This window comes from Ischnura elegans, chromosome 12 (assembly GCF_921293095.1).
Source record: "Ischnura elegans chromosome 12, ioIscEleg1.1, whole genome shotgun sequence".
Classification (NCBI taxonomy): Eukaryota; Metazoa; Arthropoda; class Insecta; order Odonata; family Coenagrionidae; genus Ischnura; species Ischnura elegans.
Genome location: NC_060257.1, coordinates 50,155,249 through 50,178,553, shown reverse-complemented (window position 1 = coordinate 50,178,553; position 23,305 = coordinate 50,155,249). Strand labels below are relative to the sequence as shown.

At 39.5% G+C, this 23,305-nt stretch overlaps 1 protein-coding gene across 1 annotated transcript in view; it reads right to left on the bottom strand.

The window, feature by feature from the left end:
• Window positions 1-23,305, bottom strand: part of LOC124168679 — a 23,388-nt gene extending 83 nt beyond the window's left edge. The window contains exons 1-3 of the mRNA XM_046546945.1: window positions 23,048-23,305; window positions 6,838-7,041; window positions 66-3,947 (exon numbers count right to left, since the gene is read on the bottom strand). Of these exons, the coding sequence (XP_046402901.1) occupies window positions 66-3,947; window positions 6,838-6,957 (4,002 nt within the window). The 5' untranslated portion in view covers window positions 6,958-7,041; window positions 23,048-23,305. The remainder of the gene's footprint in view (window positions 1-65; window positions 3,948-6,837; window positions 7,042-23,047) is intronic.

Genomic DNA, 23,305 nt, shown 5'->3' with positions numbered 1-23,305 from the left:
TCTGCTTTAACGTTTCTATTTTTAATATCCTCAATAGCTTTCCCAGAAACATTTTTAACCCTTACTTTAAAAAGGCCTTGTTCTTTAACATATCCTAGGTGAAAAACAATATTTCCATTGTTAGATTCATAGGTGATTTGGTAGATATTTTTCCGTTCTATTTTAAAGGATTGTTTTCGAGCAATGTTATATCCTGCATCTAACAAAAAAAGATTTGTGTGAGAAGAAAGCAGCCCATTATTTTCCTGTACTGTATTGTACAATATGCAATTTTTCAGCATTTGCAGATTTTTTTTATTTAAATCCATTACAACTTGTTGGCGAGCTTCAGGATCTAAATCAAACGAGGCCAGTGTAGGGCCTATACTATTTGATTGATTGTCTAGCCATTTCTTTTTCCAGCCTGATTGAGCATCATGGTGAAACAACCATAATTGATGATCATCGTAACCGACTATCAATCTATTATGTAAAGTGAGAGTGGTAATAGTCCGAGGTAGGATAAGGGTTTGCTCATGCCAGTAAGACTGATTATCGGCACGTGTAAACAACATAATCGAAGGTTCATCAGGCTCCGCTGCTGCGATTATTGTTTCACTAAAACGTACTAAAGCTTTTTTACCAAATATATAGGTAGCAGGTGCTGTAGACCAAGTTTTTTCATGGCGATGGAATAGGTGTAGGGCTCGTTTTTCACTACTTTCGGTAAACACTACAAATGAATCTGGATAAGCTTGTATTGCATAATTTTTAATATCGGATTCAGCTGATGGACATGATAATGCTGCATCTACTGAACAATCGATCATCGTTTGGGTCATGGATCGATTCATGATGCGCAGGATCACTTTGCCAGTTGTTGGGTGAAGATCTCGATAAGCCATTATAGCATAGTCAGATCCATACACTATTTTAGCTTTTTCTCGAATAGGGTAAGAATTCACTATTGTAGATTTTGGTGGGGTGAAGGATCGATAGTTAAAATGAACGGTTGTCTCTTTAGGAAGTAATGTACAGCTTTTTAATGCTGGTTCATCCAATACAGTTTGATAACTAAATTGTAATATTTGTTCAGTATGTGATATGGACGGTTGTTCTATAGCTGTTAACAACCGTTCGCCATCATTCACTTGATAGGAAAATTTTAATTTTTGACTATAAGTGGCAGAAGTAAGGCTGTATCCTTGTATATAATGAGACTGAGCCAGTGTTATGGGAAACACAATGTTTCCCTCATTATCTACAGGATTAGGTGTAGTATATTCACTGGATTCTTTAGGGGCATAGTCCACATTAAGCTTCATATATTGACCATCATGTATGGTTTTTAACCGCAGTGCAACATCGTATGTTTTACCATTTTCTATGGTGGCACTATCTTTTTCGTACTGATAATATAGCGTTCTTTGGTTATCTTTATCAACACGTCTGCTTAAGTACCATGCTGTTATTAATGGCTGTTGTTCTGCTCTATCACGGCCAATGCCACGCCAGTTTGGCCAAACCAAGCTCCATTTTAGTGCATCTTGTGCCGAGCCATGACTTATAGCTTTACCGTAAATAGTTTGCTCTACTCTACCTTCGATAATCCAATGTTGTGCTGACGAGTTATAGGATATTTGCACTCCTTCATCTGCTAATTGAAAGTGCTGTACGTTTCCTTCAGTTCCTATAAATTTTAGAAGCTGTGGGCGGCCTTCTGCCATCAAATAGTAGTGTGCATCTTCTGGATAAATACTTCCTTGATGGTCAACAAAGATATAATCTTGTGCCAAAGGTAACCACCACCCTATACCCAGTAATTCAGATGTTCTAACTTGGCTATTGTATGAAAGGACTATTTGTAATCTCCATCCCGTTAAAGGAAACATATCTATTAACGGTATACTTAAGCGGACTTGACCACTAGCTGGGTCTACGGTTTCCTTAAGGAAACCATCATCCCATTGCTCAGCCCAGCGCAGTATAGGCTTTTCAGGAAGGTCTGTCCGGATAATCTGCTCTGGAACTACGGCATCTCCATTACTAGATGGAGCAATAGTAGTATGTGTTGATTTAGTAATAGGGGGTGGAACAGTAGCATTAGAAATAGGGGCTGGCATTACCTTAGCCCATAGCAATTTACCTTCTGTATCTTGCATAAATAAACATGTGTATGGTAGAGAAGGTGGCATCGGTGGCAAGGCACCCACTACAGTAGCATAACGTTCTGCTCCAGACAATTCATGCAACAAAGGTTTCCAGCTCTTAGTAATAGCATCAAAACTTAATCCTGATATTCCTTGTGGTCCAGTAAAAATTAAATCATCAAAACTATCACAATTAAGGTCAATCAATCGAATTGAGTCTGCATAATCAGGTAACCAGCCATACCGTTTCGTGAATCCAGTGTGGCGGTGTAACAATACATAATCTTCTTGACTATTATTGTATTGATAGACAAACAAGCCACTGTCATTTAAGTATAGTATATCTTGATAGATTTGATGGGTTAGGTCCCCAAAAAATAAGCGGTCCTTTGCTGCTTTGGATTTTGTTATTTGTGAAGTGGTAATTACTTTCACTAATAAGTAGTCAGTGTTAAATTGGTAGAACTCTAATCCCCAAGGCGTACGAAGTCCAATGACCTCTGAATCATTATGGTATAACCTTGTAACAAAAAAATCAGGTTCACCTGCCGTCCACGATGGAAAAGAAATGGTAATCCTTAAGGGAGACAGAGGAGGTTTATTAGGTTTCAGTGTTGATGCATAAAATTTGATTCGTTTTTGGATTTCACGTGTCATTACTCCTACATAGCTAGTATTTGGGTAAAAATGACCCCATAATAAGCTCCCGCTATAACCTTCATGGAATTTTACATCTTCTGTCAGTAATGTAAGCCCTGGTTTAGCTGGGTCAACTTTGTAAAACTGAATACCACTTGGATGACGCAAGAGGATTATATTTTCATTTGGAATCAACTTATCAGTCACTAGCCATGGGTAACGACCTAATGGATAGTCACCATCTTGACTAAAAACCAGCTCATTCCAATGATGATCCCAAGTATTTTTTGATGCTATATACCGGTAGCCTATTATTTGACGCCCTTGACGCATGCATACAATGACCTCATCGTTACTCAGTCGGATAGAAGAAATATCTCCTATTTGTGCACCATTGGAACCACTCAATGTTTGAGTGGACAAAATAAGTGGATGAATTATCTGAAGATTTAAAAATTTACAATTTATCCCACATCTGCATTCCTGTACTAAATGTGGAATCAAACCAGGTTGGTCTTTGTTGAATGTATCGAATTGAAGGAGTATTTCTTTGCGTGGTGCATCATTAACTTCCATATACTGATTTACATCACCATGATCAGAATTGTTGTACGGTATTCTGTTGAAAGATGCTTGATTTATGGATAGGATAGGAATCATGGAAAAGCCATCAGTCGCATTTCCTTCTTGCACAAAATCCACTTGTGTGCTGTTTTGAAGTGCTTGAACAGCAGCCACTTGAGTAATTAATGCAAGCATCAGCAGTTTACCTGAATTTTCCCAAAAAATTTTTCGGGAATTACATATACCATAGCTTGAACATTTTCGTTTACCTTCCCTGCTTGACAATGCTTCTACAGTAGTTGATCCATTGGTTTGCTTGCTCACATGTGTAGAGGGTAATAGAAATTGTTTATGATCAGATTTTCCCATCCAAGTCTTATACGTAGCATGTGCTTTATGCTTCATCAATGGCTTCTGGTAGCTCAATAGCTTGTTTACTGGAGCTGGTATTAATGATATTTCTGTTGATTGTTTACATAGTAGGTCACCCTGTAAACATTCTCCTACAAACCCTTGTTCTGCTTTTAGCTTTGATGGCAATAAAGTTCTTACTAGTTCAACTTGACCGGCATATTGTGTGGCATCATTAAATGCATCTGACCCATCTTCATAGTCCTGTGGAGAGAGGAGTGGGGGAGACAGTAAGAAGACTTGGTGGATGACTCCTTGATGGGTAATCCAATAACTGCCTCATTAAATACATATAATCAGCCCTAAACTTTATTTTGCATGATGTGATGCTGAAGCACCTGCCCTTACTTATTTTCAGCATTAAATTCAACATATTTATAGCATTAAGGATCAGTATCACATACAGGGTGGTATCCAGAAGTAGTAGGACTGATTTTTTTCCGCGCGGGCGGAAAGATTGAGGGGGGTCTGCAAGATTGGATATTGTGGTGGGGAGTCTTGGGAACAATTTTCGACATGCGGCAGTCGCCTGCGTGCATTAGTTGAGTGTGGACAACTGTTTTAGTGACCTCCTGTTTAGACGCCTCGTCGTCATTTGCGATGGAGCAAAATTTAGAGCAGTGGTACGCCATCAAGTTTTGCTGCAAAATTGGAAAATCCGCAACCAAAACCAAGAAAATGCTTACGCAGGCCTGCAAGGAAGATACCACGAGCCATTCCTCGATATTTGAGTGGCACAAGTTGTTTCGGGATGGCAGGGAGCTCGTCGAGGACGACCAACGCGCCGGGCATCCGTCAACCTCGAAATCGAAAGTGAAATCGATGTCGATTGCATTTTTCGACCATCATGGAATTGTCCATAAGGAGTTTGTACCTCCTGGACATTCTGTAAACGCAAGATTTTGCGTGGAAGTGATGCGATATCGGATCACACGTGTGCGACCAGACCTGTGGGGCATTGGAAGCTCCACCACGACAATGCACCGTGCCACGGCACGTGGATTGTGAGGGATCTCCTGGCCGAATTCGGCGTTTCCACGTTGCCTCACCCCCCTTCACAGCCCTGATGTGGCACCACCGAGCTTCTTCCAGTACCCCAGGATCAAGAGGCAGCTCAAGGGGTATCGTTTCGACACGGTGGAAGCGGTCCAAGCGGCGACGACGAGGGCGTTGAACAGCATTCCGGTGGACGACTTCCAGAAGGCCTTCACGACGTAGAAGACTCGCTACCAGAAGTGTGTGGATGCCCAAAGGGCCGGTTTTGAAGAGTATTGAGTCGGTATATCAAAATTTTCAATAAATTAATTAAAAAAAAATCAGTCCTACTACTTCTGGATACCACCCTGTATTTTATCCATTTATAATTTTTGGATCTCTTCAAATTCGGACGATTAAAATCTATATACATATATGAAACAAAGTCTAAAATTGTGTTAGTTACACCATTTATAACTTGAGAAGGACAATACCAATTTTAATGATATTTGCTTTTTTGGATTCGTCTCAGCCCTGCATAACAGAATAAACATTAAAAAACATTAGAAGATTAGAACTTAAATTAAAACTTAGACTCTTAATCATAGGGGTATGTTTTCAGGAGTTGGGTACATAAATGTAACCATAAGATAAAGTGGAACAGTTAGTGTTTAATGCATCTTTATAAGGCAGTGCATTTGAAGTCCTGAAGATTACTTGGATGCTGTCCAGCATCAATTTATTCATATTTTCGAGTTTGTTTTGTACTTGTCACATGTCATTTAGATGTAAGTTGCCATGATCCCATCCAACTAATTTCGTTTTGCGAGTGCTATTCCCCATGATCACTATCAATTTACTTGCTTCATCTTATTTTTTATCCAGACTTAATAACATTGGTCATTTAGATTTGTCTGGCCCATGTGTGTGTGATGTTCCCTCCAAATTCAGCCCCACGCCCTCCTTTCTTTCATCCTTTCAGATCTAAATCTATGAGTTCCCACGTCACCCTGGACTAGAAATACTCTTGCTCTACTTTTTTTATGTGTTATGCAAATCCGTTTGTCACAGTATAAATGTTAAACTATTTTAAATAAATTTTTTAATTAATGTTTTGAAAAGTTAAAGAAATGCAACGCTAGGATAATGACGATAACATCGCTACTTACCAAGAAAAAGATTCCACATCATCCCAGTTTTGAAATGCTAGGTTTTTATTAAATTAACAATAACACTTTTTGTCTTAAAGATACAGCCCTGAAACTCATGAAATGTAAAGTTAAGATATCTATCTAACAAATTCTAAGATTTTGCGTTATGTTTGAGCTATTTGTATGTAAATTATACGAAGTACCAAAGTCGGAGCTTAGCGGGAAAACCAGTGGCTGCTCTTTAAAACCCTAGTTTTAAAGTACAGAAATTCATTAATGAAATTTAAAATTAGAATCAAGTAATGCAGAATTAAATAAGAAGAATATTGGTGTGATTGGATAAAGTGTCTGCGCACCATTTCGTTGCTTCGTTATTAGTCGCCAAATTTGAGTTTACATACAATATATACTCTGACAGCAGAACTGTTCATAAAAAAATTTTCAAGGGCTGTTAGAAATCTGACAAAGTATCATAGTTATATACTTCTTTACCGTGTGGGACTGATAAGACTATTGGGTGTCATTTAATAGAAGTGGCCCTATTTACATATATGTATGTACTTTCATTTACTTCATTAAAGCACCACCACGACCACCGTTATCCAACCCCTTCATTGGAAGTCAAACTCAAGACTCCTGCACCTGCAATCCAACTCCCTACCCACTATGCCTCCCTCCTTACGAAAATGATGCTTAATCTTTATGGCTTAAATAAAATGGCATATTATTTTACAATATTACCAGCATACACAAAATTCGGGCTTAATTTGCCATTTAATGGTCATATGCACAGAGTGGGGAATGATAATGTGAGTCTACTGCTATGAGAGAATTATGATTAATGAAAGGTAGATTGAGAAGTGTTTAAGATAGTAAAGGGAAAAACATTGATTTATAATTTTACATCCATGGGTTGAAAACAAAAAATTACTATAAATCTTATAATTTAAAAATAATATCCAACTAACCTCTTCTTGACGGAATCCAAAATGATGATCGTAACCTGCAGGAGATCCCGCAGACATTCCTTTCAAAAATGCAGCATAAATTATGGAAGCATAATAATTGACAAACTGTAGGAGATGCATCTTCTGAGTAAGACTGTCATGTAATTCAATTTGTGTAGTTTGCAACTTCAGTTTGGTGAAATATTCAGCCAGCCACCCATATACCTACAGAATTAAACAAGATATTAATCAATATATCTTTTCATTCTTAGCATTAAATTAGTTAATTTCACTGATTATTAAGGTAGATGCCCAATTTTTTTCACAACTTTTCAGTGGCATAAGGAGAAATGGCGTCGATTTGAAAATTTCAAATGCTAGTTTTCATAAAATATTTTTGAGAAACACATTTTTCTTTGTGGGCCCCTCAAAAATATTTTATGAAAACTAGCATTTGAATTTTCAATTCGACGCCATTTCTCCTTATGCAACTGAAAATTTGTGTAATAAAATTGGGCATCTGCTCCATTAAGAAATCCCTCAAATGCAATAAACTGCATTGAAAAATATGCTTTCTACCCCGAGATATTAAAAAAACAGTGGAAATCGAATTTTCGAGCTATCCTCAGCTATGCCCTTTTTTGACTTCTTCTAGATATTTTTTTTACTAATTTCAATGTTGTGTCACCAAATTTTCTCAACAAACCTCAGATTCAGGGGCCCAAAATATACATGTAATATTTTTTAAATACAACACATCACTAGTAAGGCCTTTTTGAGCACATGCCCTTTGTGAGCGGAGCTTCAGATATACTCACACTTGCGCTACAGATCCTGTTTGGGTTGCATCTGTAACTTGTGGACGCTTGATCTGAGATGGTACAATGCATCAGTGTATGTGTGTGTTAGCGATGACACCAAGAAACACTTATTTTCACACTTTTATTATCCAGACTTCCTTCAACAACCGTCCATCCGCACCCTCTATCCCACACTGCCCTTCCCCTCTTCCCCCCTCCGTAACCATACGAAACATATAGCGTGTTACACGGCGGCCAACATTTTTGCACAACATGTGTTGTGTGATTTTGTTTTATTGTGTTTTTTATTTATTTCCAAAATGGAGGAAAACATTGAAAAGTTTATTAATACAGTGTGATCGTTTACCCCTTTGTGAGATTTGAAGGATAAGCAGTTTCATTCAAGGGATGTACAAAAAAGTAAGTAATGAGGTAAATACTTTTGAAACAGGTATAATTCCTCAAAATCCATATTTTCTGAAAACATTGTAATTCAAACATAACCAAACTCATGTCTGTCTGCAACAAATACACATATTCACTGGCATTACAAGTTCGCTTGGAATGGACAAGCCCTATCCTTGTAGCTGCTCATCTAGTTGCCACTAAATGCCTCTCAAGTACCACAGCAACCACCCATTCACAGCTGTTCAGAGGAATTTTACCAACTACAGCTGGAATTGAGTTCCATATTGATAGCACCAGACTGGGATACCTTGGACTGAATTACAACTGAATCTTTCCGCGAGACGTTTTCTTTAACCCAGGAGAAAAAATCAAAAAGTACGACAAACTCGAGAGCCAGCAGCATCCCATGGATGATGACCAAGGCCCTGCAAAGGACCCTTGGACAATTGTTAACCTAACAGACCAACAGCTGAGCGATGCTGCAAAGTTAATTCTATCCAAGCAGAAGGAACAGATGGTAACCGGAGTTGAGGCCTCCTTAAGAGTTTTGCTGATGATATTCCAGAGGACGTCTTGCAGATCCCGAAGAAAACACAGCCACTTAGACCAAACTCAACCACAGCAGAGAGGATTACAGGAGCTGAAGAACAACGAGGACCTTGTCCTGCAGAAGTACAAAGGAAACTCCTCCCATCAGTGCCCATGGCTCCAAGACTACGGACTTCCTAAAGTCCATAAGGAATGCATTCTACTCAGACCGATCATCAGCAATATCGGTGCACCCACCTACCACTTGGCTCAATACCTGATTGAGGCACTTCAACGTTTCACTGGGAACACGTCATCTTTGTTATTCTCAAGAACTCAACACACTTCATTGAGTTCTTGACTTTGAATTTCTTCAAGAAACTACCATGAAGGATGGAGATCATCTAGTTAGCTTCGATATCGTTTCTCTTTTCACCAATGTACACATTAATGACTCCATCAATATCATGGAGAGGCTCATCGATAACGGACTACCCAAGGATTTCCCCAGTCTTGTGGAAAATTGCCTTCGAAATTAATTCTTTTTGTAGAATAGCCGTTTTTACGAACAGATTGATGGTGCTGTTATGGGCTCAACCATGGGCCCTGTGATCGCCAATCTGTTTATGGAGGGATTTGAGAATTCAGTGCTGACCTTGTACCAAAAGGAACATGCCCTCTGGACCCGATACGTGGACGACACTTTTGTCATCTGGCCACATGGAAAGTAGGAACTGGAGAATACTCTACGACACCTCAGCCACCAACATGATTCAATCAAGTTCACCATAGAAATGGAAAAGGATGGCTGTCTAATAGGGGCTGTCATCAAACAACTTTTTTCGAAAGTCAAAGTTCGACACATTACAAAATGTAGCCCGAGGTACCAAATGAGCAGAGAAAAAATTTTGTTCATGTAGGTTGACATCCTACGGTGGCACCAGGGCCATTTATGTTGAGCCAGGGCCGGCCCTAGCAGGTGCGGGGCTAGGGGCGAACCGTCAGTGCGGGGCCCTTCACTTAAAATATTAAACTCTATACCCCATCTACAAACTCGAGCATTTTGAATCCCTGCCACTCTCTGACTAAGTATGTGTTCCCCTTCCAAATTCAGACTTGGTAATTACGCCGTTATGATACCATCACGCAGTTGAGTTCAAAATAGTATAATACAAATAAAATTTATAATTATATTCATTCATAAAATTATAACGTAAAATAAACATAAAAAGCGCGCTTTTTCAATAAGTATGTATTTTTATAAGTTAGATTATGAAAGTTAATTAGTTGTAAACCTAAAGCAATTACTGTAAAATGAAAAAAGATAGTTTTAATTTCTCATGCAGGTCAAAATGGTAATAAATTAATAAAAATACTGCATTATTATTCCTTTTTCATAATATTATTTTTTGTCTAGCACGGACTTAACAATACAGTAATGGTTGAAATTGCGTTTTCAAAACTATCGTATATTTTAATTTTTTTTTTCACGAACGCGGGGCCCGGGGCGGTCGCCCCGCCCTAAGGCAGGCCCTGTGTTGAGCTTAGGCAACCCGCAACACATACCCTCTTTTACGCTATTTCGGCGATAAACGTCGTGATTTAAATGTTTTTTCAGCCGATTCTGCACCAGTCACGTCTGAAATAGTCGTGGTAAGCAACAAAGATAGAATAATCACGTTTTTATACAATCACCGGCATTAAAATGCAAAGAAACGTAAAAAACTTTGAAATTTTCGTAATTAATGGCATATATTTTAATTTGATGTACTCGTATGGGCATGATCTCACTAATATGACTCTACCGTTAATGTAAAACAACACTTTTCCCCTCTCCCATCTTAGAGTAAGGATCTCCTTATCTCCCTATGGCCCGCCTATGAACTAATGTCAACGCACTGATCAGGCTACATCGTCTACGAAAATGACTCCGTGTTCCAAATTTTGCAGTTCTTCGCCCACCGTGAGAACAGGTGCCACTCAGGCTCTCAGGGAGACCCAGAACTCACCACGGGGAGGGGGCTCCAACTCGAGCTTCTCCCATACCTACCCACCCTTCAAGTCTTATGACGTATCAGTTAAGATGCAATCTTTTTTGGATCCAAAATTGGTGGAGGGAAATGGTAACTAAACTGATTGGAAGGAAGTGAGCTGCTGAAGGCTATTTAAATACAAATTAAAACAAAGTCACATTTGCCGGTATCCTCTCCTCTTTCTCCATTTCCCCTCTATTTTCCCTTACTATATATATTCCCTGTACGCTATTGATGAATAGGATGCTTTCCTATTATTTTTTTATTGCCCAAATCGAAAGATTATTACTCCTGGAGTACGTATTTCACGCTTTTAGATTTTTAAAGGACGATATCTATTTTTCGCGATTAAATGAAAAGTGAAAATTTTCAAGCGCGCGAAAACGCGACGCGTAAGTATGAATGCCGGGAAATCTCTCCGTGTGACGTATTTCTCGTTCCCGCTGCCGCCCTGTGAGGTGACCTTGAGGCGAGCTTAGCGCTGATACGACGCAGGCTGCTAGCGGGTAGCTGAGTACCCTGCTGGCTGGTAGCGCTTGGCTTAAATAAGGATTATTAATACCATATCAAATGAAGAAAACTTTCCGACCTTAGCCAGTTTTAATAAGTGATTATTAAGACATGTTTCCCTGAGCTCTGCGCCTCATGCATGCATTGGTAACCTCAGACGATGTATAACTCCTATCTTCTCGTATAGAAACTAGGTCCCTGTGACGTCACGTGGAGTGGCATCGCATGGGCGCCAATCTGGCCCTTTTCAAATGAGGATAAAAATGGACCATTGCCATTCGTCTAAACCGGTATTTCTAAAATCAAATGAATTGTATATTATGAATACAGTAATGATGGGTAACGAAGCGCAATCAATGCCTTTCGTTTTCTTTGATGAAGGAAACTACCCTATTGTCTTGTACGTGTGGATGGCCTTTTCCAAGGTTTGGTGAGGCAAGGATTTCGTGCCGAAGTGATTTTTTTTTAATGGAGAAGCAACTAAATAAAATGAATGTATTGACATGCTCTTCAGTTGAGAGTCATCTCTTCGGCCCTCCTCGATAGTTTTTTGGGAGATATCTTCCCTCATATGAAGATATAATGAAGTATTACTAGTTGGTGGAGATGGAAAAGATGCAAGAAAGATGAGAATTTGATCAATCGGTTCAGGAGATTGCCCATGTTGTCGCCCATAGAGTGGACCAAGTGTAGAACGACGTGTCTGGACCTGTAATGTCGAACCGCAGCATCCTCATGGCAGTTTAGAGATACCACGCGAAATGTAAACAAATTATGAAGAGCACTAAGAAGAAAAATTCATCTGTTGTCCATCGAGACTTGAAAAAATTTAAGGAAGATTTTAAAAGACTGTTTGATTTTGCTCAATGTGCGTTCCAAAATTGGCCTAGTGCATTCGTAAGCCAAAGACGCAAATTAAAAATGAAGAAATATCATTCCTTATAGACCAAAGATCAACCGGAGAATTAGTGATTGGGGCCATTGATTGAAAAACCACAAAACATATAGGAAGAAGGCTGCCAATGAAAAAATTGATGAAAATGGAGGAATCATTTGAGAAGAGGGCATCAACATCCTTTGCCCAGAAAATTGGTTCTAAACTCAAGTCTTAGTGCTCTAAAGTTCAAGATGACTCGCCACCTGTGCTCGACGATGAATGGCAGCCATTCTCCCGACCATCCTCAAGTAGCTCGTCGCGCAACACCCTGAAGCTGCCTGTGACCAGCCAATTGGTGGAAAGGTACAACGTAGCAAGCGGTTTGCAACAACCCTCGTGACTGCAGCGTTTGAAGACGTCGCGTCGGCCAGGTCACACCTGAAAATGCACCGATGATTGTTGACCGGAAGAAAATTGCGCGCCAAAGGAAGAAATACAGAGAGCTTGCGACTTCAGAGGATATGGAAAAGCTTAGAGACCAACCGAGGATAGCATTGTTCTTCGAGGGAAGAAAAGACAAGACGAAAATCTGGGAATTGTGCAGCAACAATAAAGTGCGCATCACGACTCAACCGAAGAGCATGTAGTTATCCTTGCAGAACCTGGCGGGGTTTATTTGGGACATACATAAACTGAAACAGGAGATTCAGAATGCCTCGGAAACTCTATCCTCGACTTCGTCGAAGCCGCTATAATTGACACATCTTCCATACGGTTCATCGGTTGTGATGGAGCACAATCGAAAACCGCGACCGGCTGGAAGGGAGGCGCTATAGGTTTTATCGACGTGCGTCTCGGGCGTGCCATATAGATTTATGTGGGCCTTCTGCATTCAAATGAACTCCCTCTTCGAGATACAATGGAGAAATTTGATGGGCCGACGACGGGACCAAATATCCACATTGGGTCAATTGGTCGCCAACTGAAGACCTGTGTGTAGCTACCTCTGATGAAATTTCAGACAATTAATTTTGATCTACCTGATCCTGAACTAAATTCCTCACTTATCAGCAAAAACCAACAATATTCGCTGGATATGGCTCGTGGTATTGCCAGGGAATACATCCCACAAGAGCTGGCTGATCGCAATAATGGGGAAATGAATAACAGCAGATGGGGAATGACGGCCAGCAGAGTGATCCGCGTTTACATGGAAACAAGACGACCAACACTGGCTTTGAAGACAATAACCGAGATTATCATGAAACTCTATATTCCTATGTAGTTCACAATAAAGAAAAATTGGAAGATTATTGAAGGAGCAGAACATGTGTGGGAGAATAAGACAATTCCCTAAAAAGTACAGTTCTTGAGAAATTCATCCAGAGCAAAGCGTTTTTCGCTCATCCAGAAAACATCCTCATAGCAATGGTGAATGATGAAAGGGCCGAAGTGCGAAGAGTAGCCTTCCAAAGGATAGTGCAGGCAAGAAAGACGTATTCGCCAGAGGAAGGCATCAGGGCTTTTCACATCCCTGAGCAGTGCGTTGACATTAGTTCATAGGGAGATAAGGAGATCCTTACTCTAAGATGGGAGAGGGGAAAAGTGTTGTTTTACATTAACGGTAGAGTCATATTAGAGCGATCATGCCCATACGAGTACACCAAATTAAAATATATGCCATTGATTAAGAAAATTTCAAAGTTTTTTACGTTTCTTTGAATTTTAATGCCGGTGATTGTATAAAAACGTGATTATTCTATCTTTGTTGCTTACCACGACTATTTCAGACGTGAATGGTGCAGAATCGGCTGAAAAAACATTTAAATCACGACGTTCATCGCCGAAATAGCGTAAAAGAGGGTATGTGTTGAGGGTTGCCTAAGTTAAACATAAATGGCCCAGGTGCCACCGTAGGATGTCAACCAGCATGAACAAAATTTTTTCTCTACTCATTTGGTACCTCGGGCTACATTTTGTAATATGCCGAAGGTTGACATTTGAAAAAAGTTGTTTGATGACCTGTCTACCCTTTCTGGACGTACTGGTGATGAAGACACTTGATGGAAAGCTCGGCCATAGAGTTCACGGAAAGGCTACCCATAGGGACCACTACTTGCACGCCTCCTCATACCACCACCCCACTCAGAAAGCAGCTCTAATCTCAACGTTAGTGAACAGAGCATACTCCATCTATTACTTTACTCAGCAGCGGCTCTAGCATGTATTACATGGGCGGGCAAGATTATAAAATGGGTGGCCTAACCTTTAATTAATGTTGATAAATACGAAGTACAACATACTATAGTTAAAAACTTTTACTTATTGGCCTTAGAATAATATCACCACTTTCCTGACATGCCACGCAATAAAAATAATTATGCTTCACGCATTAATGCATTTTCCCAGAGTGCTTTCATTTTATATCCATGTGCAAAATAGCTAAATAGAGTATTTTGAGACGAAAGCGAAAAACTGCCCAGACGGCACAGAATCTTCCGTATCTAATTCGTATGCAGATAGTATCCACTGACAAAAAGCGACGGAGCGGTAGTCAATGGATACTATCTGCATACTAATTAGATACGGAGGATTCTGTGCCGTCTGGGTGTGAATTTTAAATTAATTAAATGGATAATGCGCAATAGTTAAGCAAATTAACAGAGTGGTTTTCTATGTGCCTTATAGTATATACAATTTATTTTAATTTTATAAAATAAAATTGAACTTAGACTTTGATTCTGAAGTTTGTTCATGTTATTAGGGTGTGCCTGGGCCATCCCAAATAAGACGGACAAATGTTCGCTTTGTTAAGAGATACTACAATATGTAATGAGATATTTAAAAGTATTTACCCATTTTAAAATTATAATGCATCCAAGCTTGATTGCTGCAACTGTCAGTATTGTAACAAGTATAGCATATCCAGTTAGCAAATTTTCTCCGTGGACACTACAAGTTGTACGAGCCGACATTCGCTTGAGTACAACAAGTGGAGCAACTACTGCAATGACAACCTGAAAAAAATAAAATACATTTAAAAGACTACAAATAATTTTATATCAAGTAGGTGAATTATGAGGAATTAGAAACTGCACACTTCTCCCCAAGAATTACCTTGGAATATAATTATTTAAATCCTACTTTGCAATAATCTTAAGGAAACATATAATTTTAAAGAATAGTAAAAATATTATGCTAACTTAGAGATATTAAAAATGTTATTATCATTGATCGTTCGACCTATCATTGACCGTTTGGCAAGAATTCATTATGGACTATGTCATTAACCGTTTGTACCAGATTCCTTTGTGGAAAGATGATTTTGGCTGTATGAATGCTTACTGCATATATTTCTTTTTATTATTTCATACAGCTCTTTTTTGTGGCAAGATGGCCTTGCAATGCAGGGTGCCGGACCCTTTTCTCGGCAACCGAGCATGTGTAATTAATCCGCACGTAGCTCATCGCGGTGTACACAGCGTAATTACAGTAAACTCTCGATTACACGAAGTCGGCGGAACCGGAAAATTAGCACTTCATAATATCGAGTTTCGTAATTTCAGACCTTTTTCATAAGTCATTAAAATATGTTTGCTCTTGTCCCACCGGCCTTATATTTGTCTTTATTGGCTTCTTTAGCCTTTTCGGTGGTTTTTTACGCTAGATCTTTAAAAAATATTTTTGTTTGAAAGATCGTTAAAAATCATAGGACTCTTAAATTCCCATTATTTATAGTTACATATCAACCATTTTCGCGCTAAATAAATTCTCGTCCATTTTAAAAAAACGTAATCAAATAACGAATTGAAAATTTTTACTCCAATTTAATCTTGGATATTTGTGGTCAGTAGCGAATAGCAGCTGTTATCCACGCATAAGATAGATATTTGTTTCTAACGCCTACGAAATTTTAACGACAGCCCACCTAACCGCCATTTATATCGCCCTCTATCGCTCAGCGACAAGAAAAAAAGAGAAAAATATGTGTTGTAACCGTTTCCAAAATAACCTGTGTAGGTTAAAATTTGTAGTTCCCTCAGTATTGTCATGTCTCTCTACGATTCTTTTAACTAGTTATTTTCATCATGATTCAGTTATGATCATAAATTATGCAGGATATGATTTCTACCGGCTAATATTTGAAGTAAATTCTTTTCAGGCTCTCCGCTCAGGTGACATGCTCTATCATCTTTGCGGATGTTAAAATGGAATACTTTTTATTCGTCATCAAGGACATTCATGCCGGATGTGAGGTGCCGTATAATTCCATAATATGTCTCTCTTCTTCTATGCCGACGGGAGCAAGGTTCCTACCGGAGAAATGCTAGAGAAGCATCTTCCATTAACGGGGGAATAAAGAGAGAAACATTATTATCCACGTTCATTTTTTTCCTTCAACACTCGTGTTATCATTTCTCAAGATATTTAGGTGAAATATTGGTTCACTTGCGTGAATTCCCAAAAATGATACCCCAAAATGTGTTCCTTAACCTCGTATAGTTTTCGCGTTTCTTTCTCCATCGAATTTAAAGCTATGCTGAGCATCATTGATGCAGAAAAAAGATTTTCTTAGTTTTAGCGCTAAAAAATAGTCGCACCATAATCGTAAATAAATATTACCGTGGAAAGGACACAGCAAATAACTAATTTCGTTTGAAAAGACTGCAGAGAAGGAGAGAGACAATTTTATAAACGCTGCGCCTCACAACCGGTAGGTATAGACGGCCTTGTTGACGATGGAAAAGTCTTCGATGGAAACGTCGCGTCGGCAGAGAGGTAGATGGAACGCCTTCCCGGAAAAACAGGCAAGAAGAATTTAATTCGACCATCATTAAGTTTTTTTCTCCCTTCCGCGCAAATACTTATTTCCATTCATGGCGCGCCTGTTTCTATAAGACATAACACTATATATATATATAATAAAACTATAAAACATTTTTTTATATCAACGTTACATAGCATAATTTTAAATACGGTGAAGAATGAAACCCGAAAACTAAAGAATGGCAACGTATTGAGGCGTAATTGTCAAGAGTTCACGGAAGTAAACCAACATTGCGAAATATTAAATCTACACGATATTTAGAAAATAACCACCCCAAAACACGTTGTTTTTCTGACATCAATTAAGTTTGTTGATCATGTTTCTAGGTGGACAAAACAAAAAAATAATCTCTTAATCTCAGATTAACGTCCGGTTTCGGCTCAGTCCTTCAAATATGAAGCTGATTGCTAATTTTTTAATCCCATGAACATAAAATAATCGATTTTAAAAAGCTGGTGTTTCGTTTGGTTTTCATCAATACCCAATTGGTGCTTCCTATCTTGGCTAAAATCATTAGTGTCAATTACGGAGGCAGGTAGCCCAGCCGTTTTTTTTGCGTAAACGAAGTGAGAGGGCAGGCTAATCCGCCTAGTCTCACGGGAGCAAGGACAGACAAAAACTATGTCAAGCAGTAGCGGATACAGAAAATACTCAAGGGGGGCGCAAAAGATATTTTGAGCTACCTATACTTTTATCGTAATGAAAAATAATCAAGTTACATGCAAAGTTTAAGAAAGTTATATTTAAACTGATTATGCACGTATACAAGACAATTCCATCTTATGATATAAAAAAGATGCAATTGTGGTTCTGCAATGTTCGGTAATGAATGCGGCTCCGCAAGGAGGAGTCGTGCGCCCCCTGCGTCCCCCATATGTATCCGCCGCTGATGTCAAGATATGAAACAAACGTATGTCGTAGCCAATAAAGAAATTAGCTACTTTTCCCTCGTTAGACCACATTTGGAATACGCTGCCAGTGCTTGGGACCCTCATGAAAAAGGCTTAATAACAGAGTTAGAACGCGTGCAAAGAAGAGCTGCCAGGTATGTGAAAGGTCGTTACGATAGTCTTGTTAGTGTAACTGACCTCTTAGATAAACTCGGATGGGAATCTCTGTCGGACCGTAGATTGAAAAATAGACTAAACCTTTTAGATAAATTCAAGAGCAGTGTCTTTTCTGACGAAGTTAACCATATCTTGCGGACGCCAACGTACTACGGAAGATCAGATCATATAAATAAAATAAGAGAGATAGATTGTAGAACAGACAGATTCCGAATGTCATTTTTTCCACGATCAATAAGAGATTATAACGGCAGCAATAGAACGCGTAAATAGATTGCATGACTTGTAGTGTAGCCTACTAACCTATGTAAAACTTACTGCATGTTTCTGAATTTCTATTCTATATTCTATTTCTAACAGCATATAGTAGTATAGTTTGTTATTATACGGGACGTTTCTTGGACGGTGTGGTGTGCATGTGGGAGTCCAAATGCATGCTGCATGCTGGTGATTGATCACCCCCTGCCAAACACCCTAGAGGTGGCTCGCAGGGTAATTTGTAGATGTAGATGTAGATAAAATGAATGTTAATAACAAATTTTTCCTCTTCATTTCCCCGATAATGAAAAATACTTCTCCAGCCCCTCCTCAGTTAGAATCTCACCCCCGTTGCCGACAGAGATGAACCATGCACTTCTCCACAGTCAGAGAACATTATAATTGGGTGGGGTAAATAAGAGTGGGATGGGTGCTGCCTGGTTGAGGAAGAGGGGGCAGAATAAAGAGAGATGCAGCGGGTGGGAGGAAGAGGGGTGGGTAAAGGGCCTTCAGCCTCGCCTGAAGGCCGTTTTACACGGTACACGGAATTGCGCAATCTGACGTACGTGCGAAGGAGCAATCAAAATTGCGTAGTGTAAAGCGGTGAATTGCTAGAACACATGCGAGAATGCGTGGATGCGAGACGGCAAAATAGCCCCTGCTCTAATTTCGTTCATGCATACGCGCAATTCCACGCCATTTTAGAAATTAATGCAGCTCTAACCTGCGCAATTCCGTGCCCCGTGTAAAACGGCCTTTATTTATACTAACAGGTGGGGTATTGATTTGCCAGTAGCATTGCTGTCATTAATATTTAAGTATTGAATGGAATAAAAGAACTAAGACAATTGAGTATTCCAAAAAGTATATTCATTAAAAATAGTGAATTGGTATTATAATAATATTTCCTAACGAGCCTAAGTATATTAAATCAGAGAGAATACTTGACAAAATGTGGATAAATTTAAAAAAATATCCAGAGATTCAATAGAAACTCGAGAATTATAATTCCATCCATTCGCAAATTCGTGGCACATTTGACATAGCGGGCCACGAGTACTGCGTGCTAGTTGGGTCTCAAGGCCGTTTTACATGGTACACGGAATTGCGCAATCTGACGTACGTGCGAAGGAGCAATCAAAATTGCGTAGTGTAAAGCGGTGAATTGCTAGAACACATGCGAGAATGCGTGGATGCGAGACGGCAAAATAGCCCCTGCTCTAATTTCGTTCATGCATACGCGCAATTCCAGGCCATTTTAGAAATTAATGCAGCTCTAACCTGCGCAATTCCGTGCCCCGAGTATAACGGCCTTGAGACTACGTTTGGGGGCCGTGTTTTTTTACTGCGCACTCAAGCTCCGTTAGCGTAGGGAGGGATGGATATGTTGGCGGAGGGGGGTTTGTGATACTTAAGTTGGGTGACAGGAAGATCATCATAAGGCGTTAGGATAGAGTAAACAAAGGCAGTGGCGTAGTCAGGAATTTCGTTCGGGGAGGGGTCCAAAATCAAGGGGGAATTTTTTTGAAAAACAGGGTACTATGTTGAGGGTTTAAAACTAATTTTAACACTTTTTATAATCATACAAACTTTTTTTTATAGATCGAGATTTACCTGTATTTAATATGTATCTATGATGTCGGATTATTGTTACCAGTGTGATTTAATTTTTTTTATTGTTGCCTTTGCAACGAATGTTTGTACACCAATATACCTTTAATTTTACGCTGCCTTTAGGACTTTTAAACGAAGTCCTACGCCAAAACTTAGGTTTTTCATCAAATGCGCATTATATCAGGGCCAAACAAATACTTTTAGGTGAACGACAACTTTCAATACACCTCGCTTATTTCTAGGAATTTACTATTTCGGGTCTTCACATATTTAAGATCCTTGATACTCAAATCCACTCTCTCATCACTCGCGTCTGCCCTCTATGAGCTTCAGGCGCGCCGACTTACAAAAAATATTGGGGGGGCCCTAACCGGGGATCTTGCCCTGGGAAATTTTATAAGTAGTGAGTTTTAAGTTTTTTAAGCATTTTTGAAGAGTCATATGATCAACATTAGAACACTGATAACTCGAATCTCGATATCTGAACACTCCGGGGAAAATCTACAAGCCTGACACATTATTTCCTCACACCCATAACGAATTTTTGAGGGGGCTCGGGCCCCTTCAGGCTCCATGGAGTCGGCGCCACTGCATGATAATATCACTTAATTAAATTCTTGAATTATTGGGGGGGCTCCGCCCCCCCAAAAGAATTATTGAGGGGGCTCGAGCCCCCTCAGGCCCCATGGAGTCGGCGCCTATGATGAGCTTCCTCGAAACAGATTATCCGAGGTTATCTCGAATATTTTTGCAGAACAAGCATTCACTTGCGTCCGTTAATTTTGCTGTATGATACCCTCGTCCAAGAAACAAATTAAGTCCTCCGAACCCTTCGAAAACGTTATCAAAATTAAAGATTAGATACGCATATTGAGATGAAATAAAATAAACAACACTGCGATGTATAAAAAATACATCAATATAAATATGGAGACACCAAAATCAAAGATGAAGCTGACAAAATATATTCATGTGAAAGTATTACAATCTGATACAAATTCAAAAATTTACGATATAAATTCACTATAGTGGGGGAAAATATAATGAATGTTCACACTAAGCATTAATAATGATAATGTGTACTACGTTTTTACCCATTTTTCAAAATATTTGATAGAATTTGAAAATTTATTGCTGAATTATGCAGGAAAAATAAACAAAGAATAAAATGGGGGAACTTACGGGGAATAGTTACTTCGAATTTTTGATGGGACGCAGCCCATCTTTCTCAAGTGAGAAGGGGAAGAAAAGCGAGGGTAGAAGGAAGGGTTCAAAGGAGAGGGTAACGATGGAGCGAGGAAAAATGGTTGAAGGCGTTGGAGAAAGTGATATGAGTCTTTTATGCATGAAGGCCGAGAGTGCACTATGGGTTGGAGATAGTTTTCGACAAAATCAGAAATTGGTTCCGTGAGAAATTGAATTGAAGAAACTAATGGACGGCCGGGATTATTGACTTGGTGTATTTTCGGTAGGATGTAGAAATGAGGGCTACGGGGGTTGGGAGGTGATAGTAATGAGATGTCTTGGGCTGTTAATCCTTCCTGTGGTCCGTTTTCTTCGAGAAAAGAAAGAATCTTTTCTCAGTATTGGGGGTTGCGATTGGTAGGAATGACTTGATAAGCCGAAGTGTGTGACAACTGCCTTAGCACTACGTTGTTACACTCAGTCGCATTCATTACGACCACCGTAGACCCTTTGTCTGACGGAGTGATGATCAGGGCCGGCCTTAGGGCGGGGCGACCGGGGCAACCGCCCCGGGCCCCGCGCTTTGGGGGCCCCCCGTTCGTTAAAAAAGAAATGAAATATACGATAGTTTTGAAAACGCTATTGTAAAAGCGCGCTTTTTATGTTTATTTTACGTTATAATTTTATGAATAAATATAATTATAAATTTTATTTGTATTATACTATTTTGAACTCAACTGCGTGATGGTATCATAACGGCGTAATTTCGAAGTCTGAATTTTGAAGGGGAACTCATACTTAGTCAGAGAGTGGTAGGGATTCAAAATGCTCGAGTTTGTAGATGGGGTATAGAGTTTAATATTTTAAGTGAAGGGCCCCGCACTGACGGTTCGCCCCTAGCCCCGCACCTGCTAGGGCCGGCCCTGGACTGATGATGATGTCCTGGTTGCGGATGAGGCACATTAACGCCAACTTTTCTGTTTGTGAAAGGTTGTCCTAAGTATTATTGATTTTATGAAGGATATGTCGGAAAATTTCGAGAGGAGAAGATTACCAAAGATTTCGATAGGATGGTTTGAGGGGAGAGGTTTGGTAACAAGTCGTGTAATAGTTATTAGCAAACACTAGGTTAGACCTGGTATTGTATGATGGGACTCTTAAATTATTCTTCCTCCATTGCAGGAGGAGAAAGTGGAATGCCTAAAGAACGTTTACGGCTCGGAGGTTAAAAAAAATAGTTTGCGTATTTTGGGCTCACGGCAAAGAATTGAGAGGACCAAATTTAATTGCATGACAGAGGATATTTTCCAAAAGGAGTTCAATCGGATAATTCTTCAAACTTAACCGCAAGTGGGCGTCCATTCATTATGTGAGGTGACTTTGGCGAATGTGTGACCCCCTCCCCGCTCCTCAGTAAGATATTCTGAGTTTGGCTCGACCCCGTCCCCCCTCCCATTAATCTCACGTGAGATTGTTCAAAATGCGGATTTTTAGTTTAAAAAACGTGAATCTTTGCTTCATTGCCTTGTATTTAGCAAAAAATCGCAATTTGTTCCATTATTTTTATTTCAGACAGTTATTTAAGATTACTAACATCGCAATTTTACACTGTTTCTTGCGAAATAAATGTGATATTTGCCAGCCTTCCCTCCTATTCCCCACTCGGGATTTGGTGAGAATCGGCTTGATCCCCTCCCTCCCTAAACGCTTCACGTAATTAATGGATACATTTGATATGGGTAACACATATACTTAGATGTCCTAACAATGATGCTCCCATAAATTTACTCGTATGAATCAATAATTACACTATCCGTGTCGTCTCCAAAATTTATTCCTACGTGCTCTGCGTCAGCATAAACGAGAAAATTCCATTTTTTTATCGAATAACGAAAACTTTTTTTCTCTCTAACTTGTAAAACTTTGTGTTTCATTCAAAATGTTCAGCAAATGTCACAACGCATCCCAAGAAACCACCACCTTCGATGGAGTTACATTTAAAATAAGGAAGTGCACCGCAGAACATCGAGAAGGCAAAGCATAGCTTCGATTTCCAATAAAGACAACAAATACTTTTTTAGTTATTCCAACTGATAAACATGTAATTGACCACGAGGACATACCTTGAGGGGATCATTTAGTGCGTGATAGGGCTGACTGATACAATCCACACCCGGACAGCGAGAAAGGGTCGGAAGAACTGGTCGTTATAGGAAACTTTCCCCTCCCCTCAAAGCCGCCACCTTCCCCACTTCCCCATCCTCTCCTCCAATTTCCGAACCCAAATTTCCCCATGCCAGCGTTATTCTGGGCGTTATGGGACGCTTTTCGTTCACGGTCAATCTGTAGGCAGGGGTGGACAGTATTTCAGCCGGGCTCCC